The 22,148-nt window shown below is 37.1% G+C and overlaps 1 protein-coding gene across 14 annotated transcripts in view; it reads left to right on the top strand.

The window, feature by feature from the left end:
• LOC123513902 (collagen alpha chain CG42342-like) overlaps positions 1-21,582 on the top strand; it is a 364,679-nt gene extending 343,097 nt beyond the window's left edge. For 10 of the 14 annotated variants that reach the window (XM_045271367.1, XM_045271380.1, XM_045271375.1 and 7 more), the window contains 7 exons: positions 1,719-1,745; positions 2,005-2,058; positions 13,298-13,324; positions 13,550-13,585; positions 14,758-14,883; positions 16,170-16,380; positions 18,901-21,582. In XM_045271367.1, the coding sequence (XP_045127302.1) occupies positions 1,719-1,745; positions 2,005-2,058; positions 13,298-13,324; positions 13,550-13,585; positions 14,758-14,883; positions 16,170-16,337 (438 nt within the window). In that variant the 3' untranslated portion in view covers positions 16,338-16,380; positions 18,901-21,582. Of the gene's footprint in view, positions 1-1,718; positions 1,746-2,004; positions 2,059-13,297; positions 13,434-13,549; positions 13,586-14,757; positions 14,884-16,169; positions 16,381-18,900 lie in introns of those variants that run through there. The other 4 variants (XM_045271376.1, XM_045271369.1, XR_006677477.1 and 1 more) reach the window with 4 other exon arrangements.
• The last annotated feature ends 566 nt before the right edge of the window (positions 21,583-22,148 follow it).

Below are 22,148 nucleotides of genomic sequence, written 5' to 3' on the forward strand. Positions count from 1 at the left end.
GATGATCTTTATATCAAAGGTAAAGCATTGAAGGTCACTCAGCAAGTCATTTGATTTGTTAATTTAGGACTACTGTTTCCCTTGTGCATGTGCTCAAGTACTCCAAGGCAACCAGTTGCTGCCACACAGCCTATATTCTGCCTTCTGCATGAGACAAGTGTGGTTGTCATTGGATGATTGTAGGTGTAGACCCTTTTGAGCAACTTATTGAAGAAGTATAGAAATATCCAGATTTAAATGATATGACACACACTATTCAGGCCACCTCAAGGCACAGCTCACTTCTAGCGGGACACCATGCAGCGATGATGAAAAGCTAGACTAATTTATGACAGCAGTTATTAAAAAATAACCTTTAATTTCCTAAAGGAGCTCTTCAAGTTGTTGATTTTCTTGGTCTCTGATTCTCATGTAGTTTTACTGTCCTTTTCATCCAATTTTTCAGTAAACAAGTCATATGCTGCATTTTTTTTCAATTATCCAAATAGTCTTTTGATTTGTTTTTCCAAAGACATGATTAATTTTGTAAATGTTTACAAATTCCATCTACAAAGCATCGCTCTTCTTCTGTGGAGCAGAGGGTGCTTGGTGGAGCAGATGTTTCCTTAGTATGCTGCCAAGTGCTATACTGAGTGTTGTGGCCTCAAGGCCACCCCAAGTGCCCATTCACACTCAGTTCTGCCTCAACCAGATGCTGGCCAGATGGAGTCAACCTGTCAGTTGCAGATTTCGTTAGATGATCTTCAGTCAGCCTGAAGAGGCCACTTAATGTGCTCTTACATGCTCAGTTTTGCCAGAACAGTTTTGTTTTGCTCAAGTGCCAGACAAGGCTGCCTGGTTGTGTATAGGGCCCCTTTTACAGTTCATGGAGTTACAACTGTTTTCAAGAAATTTCAAGAATTCTTAATGAATCGTCAGATTATGAGTTTTACCTTTTCTTTTCGTTCTGAATTAGAAGTGATGTTAGTGCCTTTTGTAATTTATTTATTTTTATTCATTTATCTTTTTTTTTTAAATGATGCCACCAAAACAAGAAAGAATTGTATTTTCTACTTTGTATGAATAGTTATAAAAACTGTGTATTCTGCACCATGAACATGATATCTACCATGAATTTCTCACCAGTTTGAATCTTGAAGAAGATCTCTATCTTGTGAAGTAATGGTTCAAGTTGCACAAAATTTTCACCAATTTTTGACATTTAGAAAAATATGGTGCTTACATCAAATATCCATTGGGCTGCATACATACCCTACTACACCCTAATGTAGTCACATATATAAATATGCTGAGAAATAATTCATTTTGAAACATCTACATAAAGTTTTTTTCATTGTTTAATTGAAAAGTGAAGACATCTTGATTAGACTTGCACTACTTTATTATTTTTCCCTCCTTTACCCCAGCTGTGCGTATCATCTCACTTTAGTATTCTGACATAAAATTTTACTTATCCTCAGTGCATAAAGTGAATCATTGCTATATGTTTTATGCATTTGGTGGTTTCTTTTCCATGATTTTGTTCCTGTCTTCATTGTCACCTAGAATCTCTATCCTTAGTAAATATTGTGTCTCCAGGAATGCTATGCCAGACCTGCATCATGGTACCTTGCTTCTTTACCTTTCAATTCTAAATGTGTTTTGATTTCTCAGAATTTCCCTCTAAGAGGAATCATATTTTCATAGCCACAATTCAACATAAGTATTTTTTTCTACAGGGTGCACCGGGTTTGGACGGTATGAAGGTAAGCAACAGTCTTATTACTTTAATGCTTTCTTTTGAATATACATAATTATATAATCATGTAAGTATATTGAGTGATGGTATAGTACTCTAGAATATATTGATATCTAATGCTTTTACTGGCAGATGCTTGTGTATATTTTCATAGGTAACAGGTTTGTTAGTCCTTTATAGCTGAGAGTGAGGGCTTGTGTTTCACATGATGCTGACTGGAGTAGCTTTGTTAATGCATTGCTGATCCAGGGTGTGTTTCTTGGCAGGGTGCACGAGGAGAGATTGGCAGGAAGGGTGAGAGAGGGGATCCAGGACTGCCAGTAAGTCATTGCCAAATATGCTTCTGGTTCTTTATAGGTGCTATTGGATCCCTTCAGATCTAATATAGAATCCTTCACTGTAATTTCTGCTTAGAATATGACCCTTTTAACCTTGTACAATATTATAGTTTTGCTTATATGTGTTTTTTTGTAGTGCAGTTTTATATAAGCTTGTAGTGCATGTTTAAAAAGATAGTCAAGTTTACTATGGTCACTAACAGTACACCAAGTAATATCACTTAGAAAATGTTGAAGGTTCCTGAGAAGCTCAGTGGTGGGCCAAGCAACACGACAGCAGCACCACAGCAGGGAGCAGCCTCTGCAGGGTCTGTGTGGTGACAGGAACTGTGCTCTAAATCTTCAAGAATGCATGATATGTAGAATCTCAAGTTGTAACATTTTATCTCTGCTCTACTTGTGTTCCACTGTAACTTGTCTCATGAAATTAATTTTGTCCTTAATTTAGTAATCATTTCCATTAAAGATATCTTGAATTTATGTACAGTCAGCTCCCTACTTGATGAAGCAGCTTTTCTACCTATATTTTTAACAAAAGTTAGTTATTTATGATTTCATTTTCCTCTAGATATTCCAGCAATTTTTTTTATCACAATTTCACAGATTTTTTTTCTTGTGTGTATTTACCTGGTTGTATTGTACAGGGTTCAAGCGGGGCTCATAGTATCCTGTCTCCATATCTCCATTTATCTAGTTTTTCTTTAAAGTTATGCACACTATGTGCTGTAACAATTCCATTATCCAATGCATTCCATTTTTCCACCGTACTGTGTGAAGAACTGTATTTTCCAATATCCTTCACACACTGCCTCATCCTGATCTTCTTTTCATGTCCTTTTGTCCTTCCATCTTCTTCCGGCAACAGCACCAGGTCTTCTTTGTCTATCTTTTCAATATCATTTACTATCTTATACTTTGTTATTTGGTCCCCGTGTTCTCTTCTATCTTGTAAGGTTGGCAGTCCTATTTCCTTCAGTCGTTCTTCATATGTAAGGTCCTTTAATTCCGGCACCATCTTTTTAGCAATCTTCTGTATCCTTTACAATTTTCTTATATCCTTTTTAGAGCTCGGAGACCATACCACTGCTGCATATTCCAGCCTTGGGCATATCATGCTTGTGATGGTTTTTTTCATCATATCTTTATCCATGTAATGAAATGCCACTCTCATACTAGTCAATACCTTATATGATAGTTCAAATATCTTGCTTATGTGTTTATCAGGGCTCAGATTTTCTTGTATGATCACTCCAAGAATTTTTTCCTCTTTAGTCTTCATTATTTGTTTCTCTCCCATCAAATATGTAGTTCCATACTGGTCTTCTCTTACTCTTTCCTAGTTCCATTATGTGACATTTCTCATTTTACTCCAATTTCCACTTCTTGCTCCATTCATAGATCTTGTTTAAATCTTCCTGCAACAGCAGACAGTCCTCTCTGGTTTTGATAACTCTTAGCAATTTTGCATCATCAGCGAATAAATTTATATAACCGACATTCACTTTATCACGATGTGAATGTCGTTTACATAAATTTGAAACATAATGGGGGCTAACACTGACCCTTGTGGCACTCCGCTAGTTACTTTACCCCAAGATGAGTATGTATCTCTGATCACAGTTCTCATTTCCCTATCCTTCAAATAATCTCTTGTCCATTCGAGCAAGGTTCCACGCAGTCCTCCTATGTTCTCTAGTTTCCAAAGAAGTCTTCCATGCAGGACTTTATCAAAAGCTTTTTTAATGTCCAGGTATACTGTGTCTACCCATCCATCTCTGTTTTCAAGTCCTACAATAACTCTTGAGTAGAAGCTTAATAAGTTTGATACACATGACTGCCCTGTCCTGAACCCAAATTGTCTGTTTGATATGACTTGCTCCTCTTCTAGAAATTTAACCCATTTTTCTTTCATAACTATTTCGCATAACTTCCCTATGACACTTGTAAGTGACACTGGTCTGTAGTTTAGTGGTTCAGTTGCCTTTCCTCCTTTAAATATTGATATTACATTGGCTCTCTTCCACTCTTGTGGAACTTTCCCTTCATTTATTGAACTTTTAATTATTTCCCAAATTGGATCCAGTAATTGCTCTTCACATTCTTTGAACACCCAGCCTGATACACCATCTGGCCCCATTGCTCTTCTGACTTCCAACTTATCTAGTAATCTTCCAATATCCTCTTTGTGCACTGCAATCTCCTGTAATCCTTGGCAATCCAATGTCCTATTAGGTTCTGTGAAATCATCTTCTGCATTGGATACTGTTTTGAAGCTCTCATTCATTATTTCACACATTTCCTTCTCTGTTTGGTATGTCTTCCCTTCTTTGATTATTTTTTCAATTGTTTGCTTATTCTTTGTTTTGCCGTTTATAAACTTGTAGAAAAGTTTGGGTTCATCTTTACTGTTATCCACTACATCTTTCTCAAACTTTATTTCTTCCTCTCTCCTTACTCTAATATATTCATTTCTAGCATCTTCGTACTGCCGTCTGTTATAGTAATTTTCCTGCTTTAAGAGTTTCTTCCACACTTTATCTTGCCTTTTTTGCCGTGTTTGTATTTACCTAGTTGTATTTACCTAGTTGTGGTTTTACAGGGTTATTATGCTTGTGTGTGTGTATTTACTTAGTTGTATTTACCTAGTTGTAGTTTTACAGGGCCTGGGTTTTACGCTCGTGTGGCCCCGCCTTCATATCTACACTTATCCAATTTTTCTTTAAAACTATGCACACTCGTTGCTGACACCACTTCTTCACTCAAACTGTTCCACGTCTCAACACATCTTTGTGGGAAACTATATTTTTTAATATCTCTCAGACATCTTCCCTTCCTCAGCTTTTTATTATGCGATCTTGTGCTTCGAATGTCATATTCTTCTCTCAGGATCAGTTTCTCATTATCCACTTGGTCCATTCCGTTGATCAATTTATAAACTTGCATCAGATCTCTCTCCTTCTCTGTTCCAGGGTTGGTAGATCCATAGCCTGTAATCTCTCCTCATATGTCATTCCTTCAAATTCTGAAACCATTCTTGTAGCCATTTCTTGTAGTCTCTCCAGCTTCCTTATGTGTTTCTTTTTATGAGGGGTCCACACTACTCCTGCATATTCCAATCTAGGTCTTATTATAGTACTTATCAATTTTTTCATCATTTCTTTGTTTCCATGTAGTGAAATGCTATTCCAATATTCCTTAGCAAATTATGTCTCTCTGAAAATTCTATCAATATGGCTTACCAGTTGATTATTTTCTTTCATCGTCACTCCCAAATCCTTTTCCTTTTTTACTTTCTCCAGTTCTACTTCATTTCCCATCTTATAGATTCCCACGGGTCGTCTTTCACTCTTTCCCATTTCCATGACATGGCTTTTTTTCACATTGATTTCCATCTATCATTTTTTACTCCATTCCCAGATCTTATTTAGGTCTTCCTGCAGTATTTCACAATCCTCTTTTTGCTTTATAACTGTGCACAGTTTCGCATCGTTCGCAAACAGATTTATGTAGCTGTTCACTTCTTCTGGCATGTCGTTTATATATATGGGAAAAAGTATTGTGTGTGTATGTGTGTGTAATTCACCTCGGTTGCCTGCTGGTCACCCAGCCAGTCATCCCCTTTACGGAACAAGCTCAGAGCTCATAGACCAATCTTCGGGTAGGACTGAGACCACAACACACTCCACACACCGGGAAAGCAAGGCCACAACCCCTTGACTTACATCCCATACCTATTTACTGCTAGGTGAACAGGGGCCACACATTAAGAGGCTTGCCCATTTGCCTCGCTGCTTTCCGGGACTCGAACCCGGGCCTCTCGATTGTGAGTCGAGCGTGCTAACCACTACGCTACGAGGTGTGTGTATGTGTGTGTATTTACCTAGTTGTATTGTACAAGGTTTGAGTGGGGCTCACAGTGTCCTTTCTATATGTCTCCATTTATCCATTTTTTCTTTAAAGTTATGTACAGTATGTGCTGTAACAACTTCATCACTCAATGCATTCCACTTTTCCACTGTTCTATGTGGAAAACTGTAGTTTCCAATATCCTTCACACACTGCCTCATCCTAATCTTCTTTACATGTCCTCTTGTCCTTTTAGCTTCTTCTGTCACCAGCATCAGGTTTTCCTTGTCAATTTTTTTAATGCCATTTACTATTTTATACATTGTTATTAGGTCTCCTCATTCTCTTCTATTTTGTAAGCTTGGCAGTCCCATTTCCTTCAGCTTTTCCTCATGTGTTAAGTCCTTTAGTTCTGGCACCATCTTCGTAATAATTTTTTTCATCATTTCGTTGTCCATGTATTGAAATGCCACTCTTATATTAGTCAACATTATGGTAATCCAAATTTCTTACTTATGTGTTTTTCAGGGTTCAGATTTTCCTGTATAATCACTCCCAGATCTTTATCCTCTTAAGTCTTTATTATTTGTTTCTCTCACATCAGATAGTTCCATACCGGTCTTCTCTTACTCTTTCCCAATTCCATTACGTGACATTTCTTGGCATTGAACTCTAATTTCCACTTCCTACTCCACCCGCAGATTTTGTTTATATCTTCCTGCAGCAGCAAACAGTCTTTTTGGGTTTTGATTACTTTGAGCAATTTTGCATCATCAGCAAACAAATTAATATAACTGTGTATCCCATTGGGAATGTTATTTACATAAATCTGAAACATAACATAACTGACCCTTGTGGCACTCCACAAGTTACGTTACCTGAAGATGATTATGTATCTCTGATTACAGTTGTCATCTCTCTGTCTTTCAAGTAATCCCTTATCCAATCTAACAAAGTTCCTCTCAGTTCTCTTATGCTCTCTAACTTCCAAAGTAGTCTGCTGTTATAAAAAAAAAAAAAAATTATATCCAGTATACTGTGTCCACCCATTCATCTCTGCTCTCCAGTCCTCCTATTACTCTTGAGTAGAAACTTAATAAATTCAACACACATGACTGTCCCACCCTGAACTGTTCAATATAACATGTTTTTCTTCCAGATACTTAACCCATTTTTCTTTGATAACAATTTCACATATCTTCCCCACGACACTTGTAAGTGACATCGGTCTGTAATTTAATGGCTCAGTTGACTTTCCTTTGAATATTGGGATTATGTTGGCTCTCTTCCATTCTAGTGGTACTCTCCCTTCTTTTAATGAACTTACAACCATTTCCCTAATTGGATCTAACAGCTGCTTTTTACATTCTTTTAATGCCCAGCCTGATACACCATCTGGCCACATTCCTTTTCTGATGTCCAAGTTATCTAGTAGTCTTCTAATATCTTCTTTGCGGACTATGATTTTCTGCAATCCTCAGCATCGCAATGTCCTATTTGGTTCTGCAAATTCCTCTTCTTCAGTGAACACAGTTTTTAAACTCTCATTCATTATTTCACTCATTTCCTTTGCTGTTTGGTATGTTTTCCCTCCTTTAATTTTTTCTATTGTTTCCTTATTCTTCATCTTACTATTTATAGATTTGTAGAAAAACGGGTTCATCTTTGCTTTTTTGCACATCTTTCTCAAAGTTTCTTCTTCTCTACTTACTCTAATATATTCATTTCTTGCATTGTTATATTGCTGTTTGTTACTTTCATTTGCCTGCTTTTTTAGTTTTTTCTAAGCTTTATCTTTTTCCTTTTTAGCTCCTGTACATCTGTTATTGTACCAAGCATTGTACTAAGCATGTATACTTTTTTTTCTTTTTTTTACTCTATAGATAGGTACATATTTCTTCACTCCTTCATTATATTTCTAAAGGAATATTTCATATTTCCCTTGTATTGTCCTTCTGTTCATAATGTTCCTCCATTCAATATCAGCAAAAAATGTTCTTAACTTTTCAAAATCTGCTCTTGCATAATTTGATCTATATTTTTTGTAGTCTTCTATGTATCTTATCCCATCCTATTCCTGCATTTTTCAACATTAATGTTACATGATCACTTCTTCCAATTGGACTAAGGTATTGTATGCTGGAAGCGGGCTCTGGCTTCTTTGTGAATACTAAGTCAAGCAACGATGGTTCTTCTTCCCCTCTGTACCATGTTGATTCTTCCACCCACTGATCCAGTGTATTCACCATAGTCAGCTGTAACACCTCCTTGCTTTATTGTTCAGCATTGCCCATTACTTCCATCTCTCTCTCTCCAGTTTACTCTTTTACAGTTAAAGTCTCTTATTAATAGTATTCTTCCATCTCTTCTTATCATATTATCTAGACACTTAATCACCTCTCATTGCATATCCTTGTGTTCCTCAGTTCCCCATGTATTTGTCTTAGGTGGTACATACATAACAATGATTTTTTTTTTTTTTTTCAATTCCTCTGTTTTGATTGTTACTTCCATTACTTCCACCATACCATCTCCATATTGCACTTCCTCCACACATATATTCTCACGAACCATTATTAACACTCCTCCTCCCCCTTTTCCCTTCCTGTCTCTTCAACTTTTATATCCTTCTTCCTTAAAGCTAATATGGACCTCCTCCCTTAACTTTGTTTCTATTATGCACATTACATTCAGTCTTTTTTCCTCCAAATAATCTCTAACCTCCAACACACTGGATAACAACCCATCTACATTAATATAAGTCACTCTTTACTTCTTGTCTCCTCCAGTAGAAATTCTTTTTCTCGATCTCCGTCCTTTTCTCGTTTTTTTCTTAGCTTAATTTCTTAGCACTTTTTTTTGCTACATATACTTATTACCCATATGTAATTACATATGCCTATATGCCATTATTCCCACACTCAGCACAGAAAATCAACCAGCACCTCTATATAGAGATTGTGCCTATAAAAGTACCACGTCACCTCCGTGCGCATGCACGCTAGGAATCACCAGCCCAGCTAGCCAACCATACCTCAGAATCTTTCTGCGCCTCTTCTCGCTTCTTCCTGCCTTTTTCAGTGCCCGCTTCCTTGCCGCTTTTATTTCTACTTCTCCCTGAGTTACCATGGCCACTCGGAGTTGTGTTGGATGCAAGAGGTGGTTGCCGGGCATGGCTTTAGAGCCACATTCCCGCTGTGATCTTGTCGGCCCGCCATGTGCTCAGCTGATGACCGGTGTAGTGAGTGTTCCCACCTCTCCCTTCTCTAGTTCCAAGCATTTGTGAAGGGTGCTGAGAAGCGTTCTGCTAAAGAGAAGAAGCGGTCCAAGTCATCTGGCAGTTCCAGTGAGAAGTGTTCTCGCCGGGGGGTGGCTACAAATCGTCAGTGTTTGCAAGACCTCACTTGGTGGTTGGTTCTGGACCAACTTCTGAAAGGCGCCCCGTTCGTGGTGTCGGCCACAGAACAGACACTATCCTCGGATGCTTCCCAGCTCGGGTGGGGAGCTCACCTGGGAGATTCTCTGGCTTCGGGAGTCTGGTCTGTGGAGGAGCAGGGCTCCACATAAATCATCTGGAGGTTTTGGTGGTCTTTCTGGCTCTCCAGAGTTTTCAACAGGCCTTGTCGGAGTCGATAGCGTCTCTGATGTCCAACAACTTGACAGTGGTCGCCTATCTCAGGAAGTCCGGGGGCACTTGTTCCAAACCTCTGTCAGCCTTAGCAGGGACAGTTCTCCGGTGGTGCGAGAGCTGTTCCATCTCTCTGTGCCTTGTTTTCGTTCCAGGATGCCACAATGTGCTCTGTTGGGAGTGTGTCAGGTCAGAGTGGACCCTACATCCCGAAATTTGCAGGAAAGTTTTCCAGGTGTGGGGGTCTCTTCTGGTAGATCTGTTTGCCACAGCACTGACTCGTCATCTGCCCCTGTATGTATCTCCTCTTTCAGATCAGGGAGCCTGGTGATGGATGTGTTCTCTTTTCTGTGGGATAGTCTGGATATGTACGCCTTTCCACTGTTCGCTCTGATCCGCCGTGTTCTGGTGAGGGTTCATGAGTCGCAGGCTGTGCATATGACACTAGTTGCTTCTCTTTGGCTTCAGGCAGACTGGTTTCCCCTGTTGCTGGACTTTGCTTGTGGACAGTTCCTGGGTTCTTCCTATGTGGTGGTCTCTCCTTCGGCAACCTCACCATCCCCTCTTCCATGGTTCTCTGGAGAAGCTCTATCTTCATGCGTGGTGACTCTCCAGCGTCTCTTCCGTGCACAAGGTTTTTCGTGCAAGGCTGCTAAGTTCATGTCTCGACCAGTCAGGCAGTCCTCCGCCACAGTTTACCAGGCAAAGTGGAGAGTCTTTTGTGGTTGGTGTGAGTCGAGGGTTTGGATCCGTGCTGTGCTTCTTTAGTGCAGCTGGCAGACTTTTTTTGTTTTCCTCATTGAGTCTAAGCGCCTGTCAGTGTCAGCGATTAGGGGTTATCATTGTGCCTTAGCTCCTGTTCTGCGTCAGTCAGGCATAGACCTTTCCACCGATACAGACCTTTCTTCTCTGTTCCACTCCTTTGTGGTCTCTTTTCCATCTCGTTTGCCTCGGTTACCTGCCTGGGACCTTTCTTTGGTCCTTCGGTCCTTGTCACGTCCTCCTTATGAGCCCTTGCGGACAGCCTCACTGAGAGGTGTCTCACTTAAGACCGTGTTTCTTCTGGCGCTCACTTCAGCTCATCGGGTTAGTGGACTTCACGGCCTGTTGGCTGAGGTCCATGACCTTTTCCTTTACCCCCGATTTCCTGGCTAAGACTCAGTGTCCGGGCCAGCATTCCTTTGACAAGTTCACTATTCCTGCTTTTTTTTATTTTGTCAGGGAGGACGAGGTAGATTGCCTTCTTTGTCTGTTCAGGTGGTTTGTGAGTATCTTCGCAGGACTAGAGATTGTCGGCCGGCCTGCTCTAGGTTGTTGGTCACGGTTTCGGATCCCAGTCGAGCTGTCCACCCCCATACCTTATCTAAGTGGATTTGTCAGGTGATTCAGACAGCCTATGCAAGTGTCTCTGAGGAGGAGTCGCGCCTTCTGAAAGTGAACACTCATGAGGTTCGGGCTATTGTATTCTCTTTAGAAAAGTTAAGAGTGCTGGTTGATTTTCTGTGCTGAGTGTGGGAATAATGGCATATAGGCATATGTAATTACATATGTGTAAGTATATTCACAAAAAAAGGTTTTACTTTAAAAACTATTATCTTTCTCCCTCTCTTCAAGGTTCATATCTCTTTTTATCCATATATCCTTAAATTCAGTATCATCAGTCAGTTTCCCTTTTCTTGTCATAATTTCCTCCACTGCCACCTGTGATCTCATTTCAATTTCATTGGTCTCTTACCCCGTTTACTAAATCTTCCCAACCTAATCACTTCCTCCACTTCCTGGTCCAACTCCTGTGTGGTCTCCTGGAACTGTTTGGTAATAGTTTTGGCCAATTCTCTCTTCTTGCTCTCTCACAAACTTGTTTGGATTTTTTTCCTTTATCCCAAAAATTAGGATATATTTCCTCTTTTTCATTGTATCCCTCATTAGATCTCTTTCCTTAACTACTTGTATAACAGTGTCCTTTGTCTTCTGAATTTGCTTCCTTACTACCTCTGAAAATGTAACTTTTTCCTCTTCCTGTTCCTGTTTCCATGCATTTTGTAATTCCTCCAATTTGCTTTCACCCATTTCATTCTCTATTTTATCTTCCCCATCTTGTATTTTTTTCTGTAGGCTCCTTAAGGGGTCTTCATAGTTGCAACATGTAGCCTTTAGTATATTGTTTTGTTTCTTTATCTCCTGCATCTACTCCTTCATCTCTTGATTTATTTCTTATACTTTCTCATTCCTCTAATCTCCCTTTTGGTTCAGCGTTTTCTTTTATTAACTTGTCGTGTTTTTCCATCATACTTGACATCACCTCCTTCATGTATCTTATCTCCCTTTCCACGTTTATAGCCTCCTCATATTACCTCTTTCCTCTCTAAATCCAGAAAAATCCTTGTCCATACTATCATCACCCAGTCTCTCCAGGTCAATTGGTGTTTTGATAAACTTTGGTTTTTAAAACAACGTTTGTTTTGGTCCCATACATTTGGCAGTGCCACCTTGCTCTGCCTCTTTTTTTTTTTTTTTTTTTTTTTTTTTTTTATACCATGTGGGCTCTCCCTCCATTTTTTAATTCTATATGGTATTTAAATTTTATTTACTATGGAGACAGGAGAATCCTATAGTCTCCTCTTCCCCCTGTACATACGTCTAGGTCAGGCTCCAATGCCTACTGAAGTGCTTTTCCTAGGAGCTATTTTCACACGTCTTGTCGGTATGGCGGCAATCTCGTGTGTGTTTGTGTGTGTGTACATGTGTGTGTTATAGTGTATATGTTATCCTCAATGAACTAGAGAGAGGGAGAGAGAGAGAGAGAAAAGGGGTGTTAGATTGAGGTGATAGGGAGGTGATATGAGAAATGTAGATGCAAGAAGGGAGTGGGGATAGGGAGGCAGACTTGTAGTTTGGTTGAGAGAGATGTGGCTTAATATATGTCACAACTTCTGACCAATGATATTTTACCTGTTAGAATCCCTTGAGTTGGCATGTCACCAAAGTAGGTAAAAGTAAGGGTAGGAAGGCTGCTTCATCAAATAGGGAGCCGTCTGTATGTATGAATGTTTCACATTTCCTTGTCACTTCCTTTTTCTTTGCTTAATGAATCAACTTCTTTAACAAAACAAGTGCATATTTCCTTGTTTTTCATGTGCCACACATATTCTTTCACTCAATGTATTGTAAGCTTGAAAGCATATACCAATAATTGCTATTCAACTTATTGCTCAAAATCCATATTTACAGTACATATGCAGCTCAGAACTTTGTGTCATATATCTTCCTCAGACTTAGAATTTTCTTGGAGCTTCCTCACATCCATCTTATATTCCCATTGTTAAACTTAGAGCTCATGGACTACACAATGGCTAGTTACTCTGTATTACATGGATTTTTTTTGTATTTATATATCTTTATTTTATTTATTTATTTATTTATTTTATATTTATTTATTTATTTATTTTTGCCAAAAAGAGCACCAAAAATTCTAACAATGCTAATAGTTACCAAAGTCAACTATGCACATTGCTTCCTCTTTTCACTCTTGCTGACCTTATATTAAAATGTGAAACATCTTACTATAAATGAGAGAAAACCTGCATGTTTACCAACCCAGTAGTTGACGAGACAAGTCAGTGGGTACGTTGATTGGAAGTGTTTTAGCATGCCTCTCTAGGACTGTGAGTGGCCCTCTCCTACTCCTAACCTGCAGTGCCCCAACAGTGTTGTGGTGTGACTAATGTGTACCGTCTTCTGCTTCAGGGCACCGACGGCATTCCAGGGGTGGAGGTACTAACACTGTGCTCTAGTAAAGCCCTGCATGCCGCACCCACCACCCTGCCTCTCACTGACTTTTGTTGTCATTAGCCTTCACTTGTTCTGCATCGTAAAATAAAGAGTAAATGGATCTTTTTGTTTAAATTAAATTATTAATTGTATTGATTTTGAACTGTTGTGTCAGACAATTGATATTAAGAAGAATTTTAGTTAATTATACTCTTTTCTTCCCAACAGGGTCCAAAAGGAGAGAAGGGAATGAAGGGAGAGAGGGTGAGTCTTTTAGAAACTTGTAGTACATGTATGTTTTTATACCATTGTTGTAGTTGTTGTTTTTAAATTGTATTGGTAATATTTATTGTCTTTATGAAGACAACCATCAAGTGATGCCGCTTTTATCACTAGTCATGGTTTGCCAAAGGCAACAAAAAATGAAAACAAGGCCCACTGGATTGCCAGTCCCCTTAAAGATAATAAGAGTTATCCAAAAGTCATTAACAGTTGTACTTTATCATAATAACAAGGGCCCTCTGAGATGTACCTCAGTTCTTGTGTTTACTCATAATGCAGTTTAAGCTTTTATCTCTTTGTGCAGACACTGCTTAGTCACTCTTTTGACAGGGAGTGAGTGAAAGTTATCCCTGAAATCTCTTTTCTCTTGTGAAATAAACTTATATAGATTGAACAATGTTCATTCTCATCTAGTGCTCACCTGAGACTGAAGGCTTTGTAATGGTGGGTTGCATAAAAAGCTTTACAAGATTGTTTGCTTGTTCTGTGACTGCCTGGCAAGATAGTAGCCATGCAGAAACTTACTCTTTGAGGTGGGATCAGGTCAGGCATCAGGTTCACAACATGGGTTTGTCTTCACCCAGACACCCTAGAGTTATCCGGCAGCATTACACATATCCTTGGAATCAAGGAGCATGAAACATTAGTGGATACAATTTTTACCATGTTCTGATTGGGGTATAATGACATCTTGTATTTATGATGTACTGAAGACACTCTATCAACAGCCAATTAATGATTTCTTTATATTGATTTGAATTGGAATAAAACAAGTCATTTGTTTACTAATGATGATGGCACTTACAGTATTGGTCATTTGTCATAAGGCTTACTTCACTCTCCAGTTCACTTTCAATTTGTCTCTCCCCATTTCCTTATTTACTATAATTTCATTTCCCTGGCATCCTTACATAGTCTGCACAACCATATAATGAACAATTGCTTCTTTGCAGCACTAGCCAAAAATAATTTTGTGTTCATGTTTTAGCATGATCCACATGGTTCCAGTTGTCCACATCATAGCTTTTATTGCCTTGAGCTTCATCAAGTTGCAACCTAATTTTCTGACAATATTTAGATGTGATATCCTTTACAAAGAATTTTGTTGGATTATATTGTAAGACGAAGACTTTAATGGATGTTGGTTGTGTCAGGGTCGGCGGGGCAGGCGGGGCAAGTCGGGACCTAAAGGGGAGATGGGAGTGCCTGGTCTGGATGCTCCATGCCCCACTGGTGCTGATGGGCTGCCCCTCCCTGGCTGTGGCTGGCGGCCAGGACAGGTAAGTGTCTGTGTGTGTGTGTGTGTGTGTGTGTGTGTGTGTGTGTGTGTGTGTGTATTTACCTAGTTGTATTTTACGGGAGGGGAGCCTATGCTCGTGTTGTCCCGTCTCTATCTCACAGTGTCTAATTTTCTCTTAAAGTCATGCATAGACTTTGCACACACCACCTCTCTGTCCAGTGTGTGTGTGTGTGTGTGTGTTTTTTTTTTTTTTTTTTTTTTTTTTTTTTTAATGTATGTGTACTGCAAATGGGATGGAACTTTGCTAGGGGTCAGGGAGGTTGTACTTACAAGAAGTAACTATACTACTATAAGTAAATTATTTCTACAAATCTAAAGCTGGCATGCCCAATTCTCTCGCTTTTGAGATTTTTGCCTCAGGTAATGTTCAGTTGGGATGTGAGAATCATCTGTTGGCACTGGGGCTTGTGGTGGTTTTAGAATTTGGTGAGTGATACGCAGTGGCCAAGTGCAACAGCAGGATGGATTAACCACATTTTGTCTTTCTTCTTTGAAAGAAAAAAAAAAAAAAAACAATGGTACAAAATTTAAAAGAATATAGTCTGGTATTTGACGTTCATCTTTCTTTTGTTAAGAATCAGGTTTTCAAGTCTCTAAAATGTTCTTCAAAATTAAATGAAGGGGAAGAATTACGAATTACAAAGTTCTGAAAGTCTTCCCCACTCCTCAAGTGGCAAATCTAGCTGAAGTCTCACGTTCAGTGTATCACTTGCTGCCTAATGGCTGAGGAACTCTTACTTAAATTGCATGTATTTTTGCAACATGATACATACAACACTGTCATTTTAAATTAGATATATCACAGGATACTTGGTAGTAAATGAAATTTCCAGTATTATACAGTATGCACTGCTGAAGTTTATAAAAAAAACTTTAGAATACTTTGGTATGTATTGGTTCATATTTATTGATAGTGTAAATCATTCTCTAGAATTATAGATTCTAGACAAAAACTGTGCATGTAGCAGGATATCTCTCACTATTTGATGTTACATGCTCACAAAGGTATTTTCTTATAGCATATTGGATATGCTAAGTGTATGTCATAACTGAATTGAAGGTAGAGCAGTATAATGTGAGATCTTATTTATCAGAAGCTACAGGAACACTTTCTCTTTCTTAACTTATTTGAAAAAAGTTAGCATTGCTTACTAGCTTTCCTTTGGCTTTGAATGTTACTTCTGCAATTCGAAGCTAGCCTAGCCAGACATTGACACACCAACCTAAGGATCCAATAAGAGCCATATCCCGCTCACCCAACCACAGAGTAAGAACATTATCCGGCCCATTGGTGTGGGTCTTGGCCTTGGCATGGGAGGACCACCCTTAGATGTGTTTCCCCTCGAGGCCCCAGTTCCCAAGGCCACCGCCCCTCCCCATGATGACTATGAGGAAGACTATGAGGAGGAGGAGGAGGAAGATGCGTTGAAATGAGGCCTGCACTAACCCACTAATTCACACTGCATCTGCCCCCTTTGTGAGTGAGCCCATGAGTTGTGCACCTTGACTCCTCTGTGGTCAACTGTATCAGTGTGTCTAGTGTGTAGGATGTGTGTTGTGTTGTGTTGTGTTGTGCTTAAGTGTTTTGTGTTCCATAGACTTTAATTATTGTCTGTATTGGTAATCTAGGATACTGATTCTCAAACAGTAACAAGTTTAAGACAAGGCAGTGCATAAAGCTACTGATTTGCTCATAATGGAAATTTTGAAGTAATTCTGTAATTATTTGATGAGTAATCAGAATTAGCTAGTTGTTCAAACATCTATATATACATATTTGTAATGGAGAAATTCAGTAAAGGTATTTTTGGTTCAAACCACAGAAGTTAGTATGAGTGTCAAGGTGATGCTCTCCAGTGCTGCTCACCAGATGGAGCTTTACTTCACCTAGTCTACTATCAAGTTGCTCATTCCAGTGCCTTTATTTCTGTTGCTTCCATTTCTAAATGTAATCCACTCTACATATACAGCACCTTCCAGGAGATATAATAATTCAGTGTTAAAAAAAATGTTATATTAGCTTTTAAGCAGATCTGCATGATAATCTAGCTGTCTTAACACAATGGCCAGAACACTTAGTTGGTATTTGCATGAGTAAATTTACTCAAAATATTTCATTGCTATGTTGTATAAAGCAACAGGTTTAGTGGTCTCCACATGTAGACTAGTCCATATTTACCTTAACATGTACACTGTTAGTGCTTTTTTTATGAACCAAAATCAGGGGGAAGATGACTGCAACAATCAATAGTCGTTCTTGACTTTATCTAAATAAAGTCTGGTTTCCTTGTGTAGTACAGTTCAGATAATGCCTGTAGGTTCGAAAGCTAACGATAAAAGAGCATGACATTGTGAGGTAAGCAATTAAGAACAAATATATAAATATATATATATATATATATATATATATATATATATATATATATATATATATATATATATATATATATATATACAGTGGTACCTTGAGATAGGAGCTACTTGAGATACAAGTTTTTTGAAATACGAGTTATGATTTAGCCCATTTTTTGTTTTAAGATATGAGCAAAATTTTGAGATAGGAGTCGTGCTTGAGGATGTTGCTGCTGCAACGTTGCCGGTTTAGTGCATCAGTCCAGTTTCAGCTGAGTTAGTATTTATGTGTTCCTGCCAAACTCATGCACTGTGATTGTTCTTTCATCATTTTCACACTATTTTAATTTATGTTTAATGTTTATTTTATATAATCTTTATTCTATATATCTTCCTGCATTGATAAAGTATGCATGTGTACGTAACTGAAAAGGCGAAACAAATTTCTCCTATCTCCACCTACCTCCTTCATCAATGCTTATCACTGAGGCCAGGAAAAATGTAAACAAACCTCTACAGCTGCAGCAGCACATCCTCTATTTCCTCTTGCCCTGTCTTTCTCTTGCCTACTTAAAATTTCATTTATTCTATGAATAATATTTACAGGATCATCAACGAGCTCTTCTGTGATTATTAAAGCAAAAGTCAGTCTTCTGTGGATGGCTATATTTGTACACTCAATCTGCGACAGACACAAGTGAGGCTAGGGTAATGTCCCGAGGAGTGCACCACACCAAGATAAATATACTTTATAAGAGTAGTTTATATTCTTTTTCATTATGTTTTATGTTTCTATATAATAATTATTATTTATGAATACCTTTATTTTACCTAAAAACATGTAAAAAAAATTGAGGTTCTCTTTTTGGGGAGGCTGGAACAGATTAATGGCATTTCAATGGAAAAAGTATTGTTTTGAGATACAAGCTCTGTCACGTAATAAATTAAACTCATATCTCGAGGTACCACTATATATATATATATATATATATATATATATATATATATATATATATATATATATATATATATGTATATATATATATATATATATATATATATATATATATATATATATATATATATATATATATATATATATATATATATATATATATATATATATATATATATATATATATATATATATATATATATATATATATATATATATATATATATATATATATATATATATATATACTGATATGTATAGATGTAACATATATATATATATATATATATATATATATATATATATATATATATATATATATATATATATATATATATATATATATATATATATACACTGAGATGTATAGATGTAGACACGTTCATTGCAGTAATTCACAAAGACGTATATACTCATAGGATAAAAAATTTATTAGAGATAGATAGATGATTTATATTTATATGTTTGTTGCATGAATTATATGCTAGCCATCTAAGATGATGATTGTAAATTCAAATATCAATGAGACGTAATTCCGAATGTTCCAATTTTTGTTGAATAGAAAAACACATTTTGAAATAAGTTATCTTTAAGATAGCTCTGATAAGTGATAATAAAGGAGTAATTAGTGTTGTAAATTTCAGCCAAAGGTAGAAGGAGTGAACTAATGAAGATGTTAACTATTTTCAGAGCTATGAGGAACTGTTCAGTCGTCACTAACCTCAGCCGGGTGGGTCCAGGAGATGCTTGCACTGCATCACCACATGACACCCAGGGATACCCACCCTATCTTGTTTACTCACTAGGCAATAATCCTTATAGATTCTGAAGTATGGCAAGTTTTTCATCAGGGGCCAGCAGTGTAGAGCACTGGGTCAACCCCAGCTGCTGCAGCCTCGTGTAGTGTGTCTCCTGCCACTGAATTACAGTCTTTTGTTGAAATGAACCCATAAACATTTTGGGAACAGTGCCAGCCACAAGCATAGTGTAAATAGTGTACAGAAGTTTCTACTGTCCTTGGTCCACAGTGACTTGTGTATAGTGAGTTTCTCTCTTTTTTGTGTTCCTCTACGAGCTACATCAATAAATCTTTAGCAGTGACCTACAGTTGTAGTGTTGATGAGACTACCAGTGCAGTGACTTGCTGGTGCAATCTTGGTGAGTCATTAACTGAAACCTGCAATTGTAATGTTGTAGAGTTCAGCAGTTATTTACAATTGCAATATTATTGTCTTCACTGATGACTTGCATTTGCAACTTTGTCTCTAGTGATGAGCTCTGATTGCAGGATAGAAAAAATGAAAAATAAGCTTGAGTTTCACCACATTGCCAACAACATATGGCCAAATTTATTCTACTTATGGGAAAGGCTTTGAAATATGTGAAACATTCACTCATATAAGTTTTGTTCTAGTAAAAACATTTTTGAAGTAGTGTTACTGAAATTATTTTATCTGAATTTATCAGAAGTACAAGAAAATTATGATAATGATATTTAAATTCTTAGATCTGATAATGCCTCTTTAGACTTTGTTGGTATGCAGAGTACATGTTTTATAAGCAACACATGACACAGCAGCAGATGTGTAACCTTTCTATAGATTGAAGATATGTATGTTATTCTGCAAGAAAAAATGTGTAGCAATATAATATTATTTTACTCAAGTGGAGAAAGTGAAGCATATCATAATGACAGATCTTATGATATTAACTTTGAATTAGGTTTTTTTTCTGTCAAACATGTAATTTACTTAATAATAATTACTTAGTTATTATTGACCAAATGACACTGTAAATGACTTGTACTGTTTTCAGTTTTGATATTTTTGTAGTGTTTGAGTAGCTTGATGGAGTGTAGAGGAGCCATGACCACAGTGTGTTGGTGTTATGTGTTGCTTTCTGGCATGACCAGCAGGCCCTGCTACAGCATTGGGGGGAGGGCAGAGTGTAACTGGTGGTGATTCTAACTATACAGTCATTCATCTGTTATCAAACCATCAAGATCTATATTGGGTAGAGTACATATCGTGAATATGGATGTCTGCTTTGTTTCTAAGTTTGTTTTTTTCTTATGACAAAGAATTTGCATCACAGGAGGGAAAAATTGTGTATAACTCAGCACCCCTGACTACCTCAGAACTGCTGCCAGACAGATCACTTTAAAACTTGCCAAACTAAGTAGTAGAGAAGTGACATTGTCATCACCAACCAATGTACATGCTATTCTTATTTGCAAGTACAGAATTTCATTACTGTAATCTTAAAATCCTTTGCTTATACAGCAAGCCCCAGCATTTGGCAAATTAATTAGTCTGGCGAAACTACCGCCAAATGCGAATTTCGCCAAGCACGAGTTCTTTATATAAATTGCCTAAAAAATGCCTCAATCAGTCTTTGGTCATTGCCAAAGTCCCTCTTTTGATCCCTTAAATACCATCTTTCGAGCTGAAATAAAATCTTTTTCCTTCACATATTAGAACACATGTACAAAACAGACCAATAAACAATAAATATAGCTAATAAGACATGATATAAAGGCTGTAAATCCCGTTTTTCAATCCGTCTCCCTTGCCCACTTTTGTCCTTGCTGCCATCCCCATTGTCTTTACCCCAACTGGTACCACCTGTTGCGCTGGTAGAGGCCATGTTGGCGGTAAATCGCCAGAATTCGTTCCCATGCTAGCAGAACAAAGGGTAGCACAAACAAAATGGCTGAAGGGGACTTTCACACTGCGTTCTGATAGGTTTAGAGAGAGGTCTGACATCACCAGGGAGCCGCGTGGTTTGCCGCGCAGCCACCAGGGGACCACCAAGTTTGAATTCAAATCGCAAAGCATGCACTCGGTGGTCCGTGGCCACCCTACCGCCAAAAGTGAATTTTGCCAAGCTGAGATTTGCCAAGTGCGTGGCCTTACTGTATATGTATTTGTTTTATTTTTATCTTTCTCTCTCTCTCTCTCTCTCTCTCTCTCTCTCTCTCTCTCTCTCTCTCTCTCTCTCTCTCTCTCTCTCTCTCTCTCTCTCTCTCTCTCTCTCTCTTTCTCCTAGCCCAATAGCTCAAGGTGTATCTTTGGATTTCTGGCCATTAATTTGTTTTCCAAGTATTTATGCATTCTATGATTTACTGTAACAAACAGTCACAGATGAAGACTACCATGAGGATCTAGTGTCTGCTACATCCTTAATGCTCTGGTAGTTTTTTATATAGTTTTGTTTTTGTCTGATCTCAAAGGTTCATCTCATGCTGATCTTTGCCTTTCAAGCACTCACACTCCAAGACTTAATATCTGTTAGCATTATTAGTTCAAACTCTCTTATTCTCTGCTGAAACACTATACATCCCAATTGCACTATGTTTAGTATGGTAGGAATTTTGATCTTCAAGAAATGGGTTTTTTTTTTGTATATATATATATATATATATATATATATATATATATATATATATATATATATATATATATATATATATATATATATATATATATATATATATATATATATATATATATATATATATATATATATATATATATATATATATATATATATATATATATATATATATATATATATATATATATATATATATATATATATATATATATATATATATATATATATATATATATATATATATATATATATATATATATATATATATATATATATATATATATATATATATATATATATATATATATATATATATATATATATATATATATATATATATATATATATATATATATATATATATATATATATATATATATATATATATATATATATATATATATATATATATATATATATATATATATATATATATATATATATTTATTTATTTTATTTATTTATTTTTTTTTTTTTTTTTGTTACATAATAATGACTATTTCAGCAAATGATCACATGCACACTATGCAGTAGGTAGGCAT

This window comes from Portunus trituberculatus, chromosome 37 (genome assembly GCF_017591435.1).
Source record: "Portunus trituberculatus isolate SZX2019 chromosome 37, ASM1759143v1, whole genome shotgun sequence".
NCBI classification, from domain to species: domain Eukaryota; kingdom Metazoa; phylum Arthropoda; class Malacostraca; order Decapoda; family Portunidae; genus Portunus; species Portunus trituberculatus.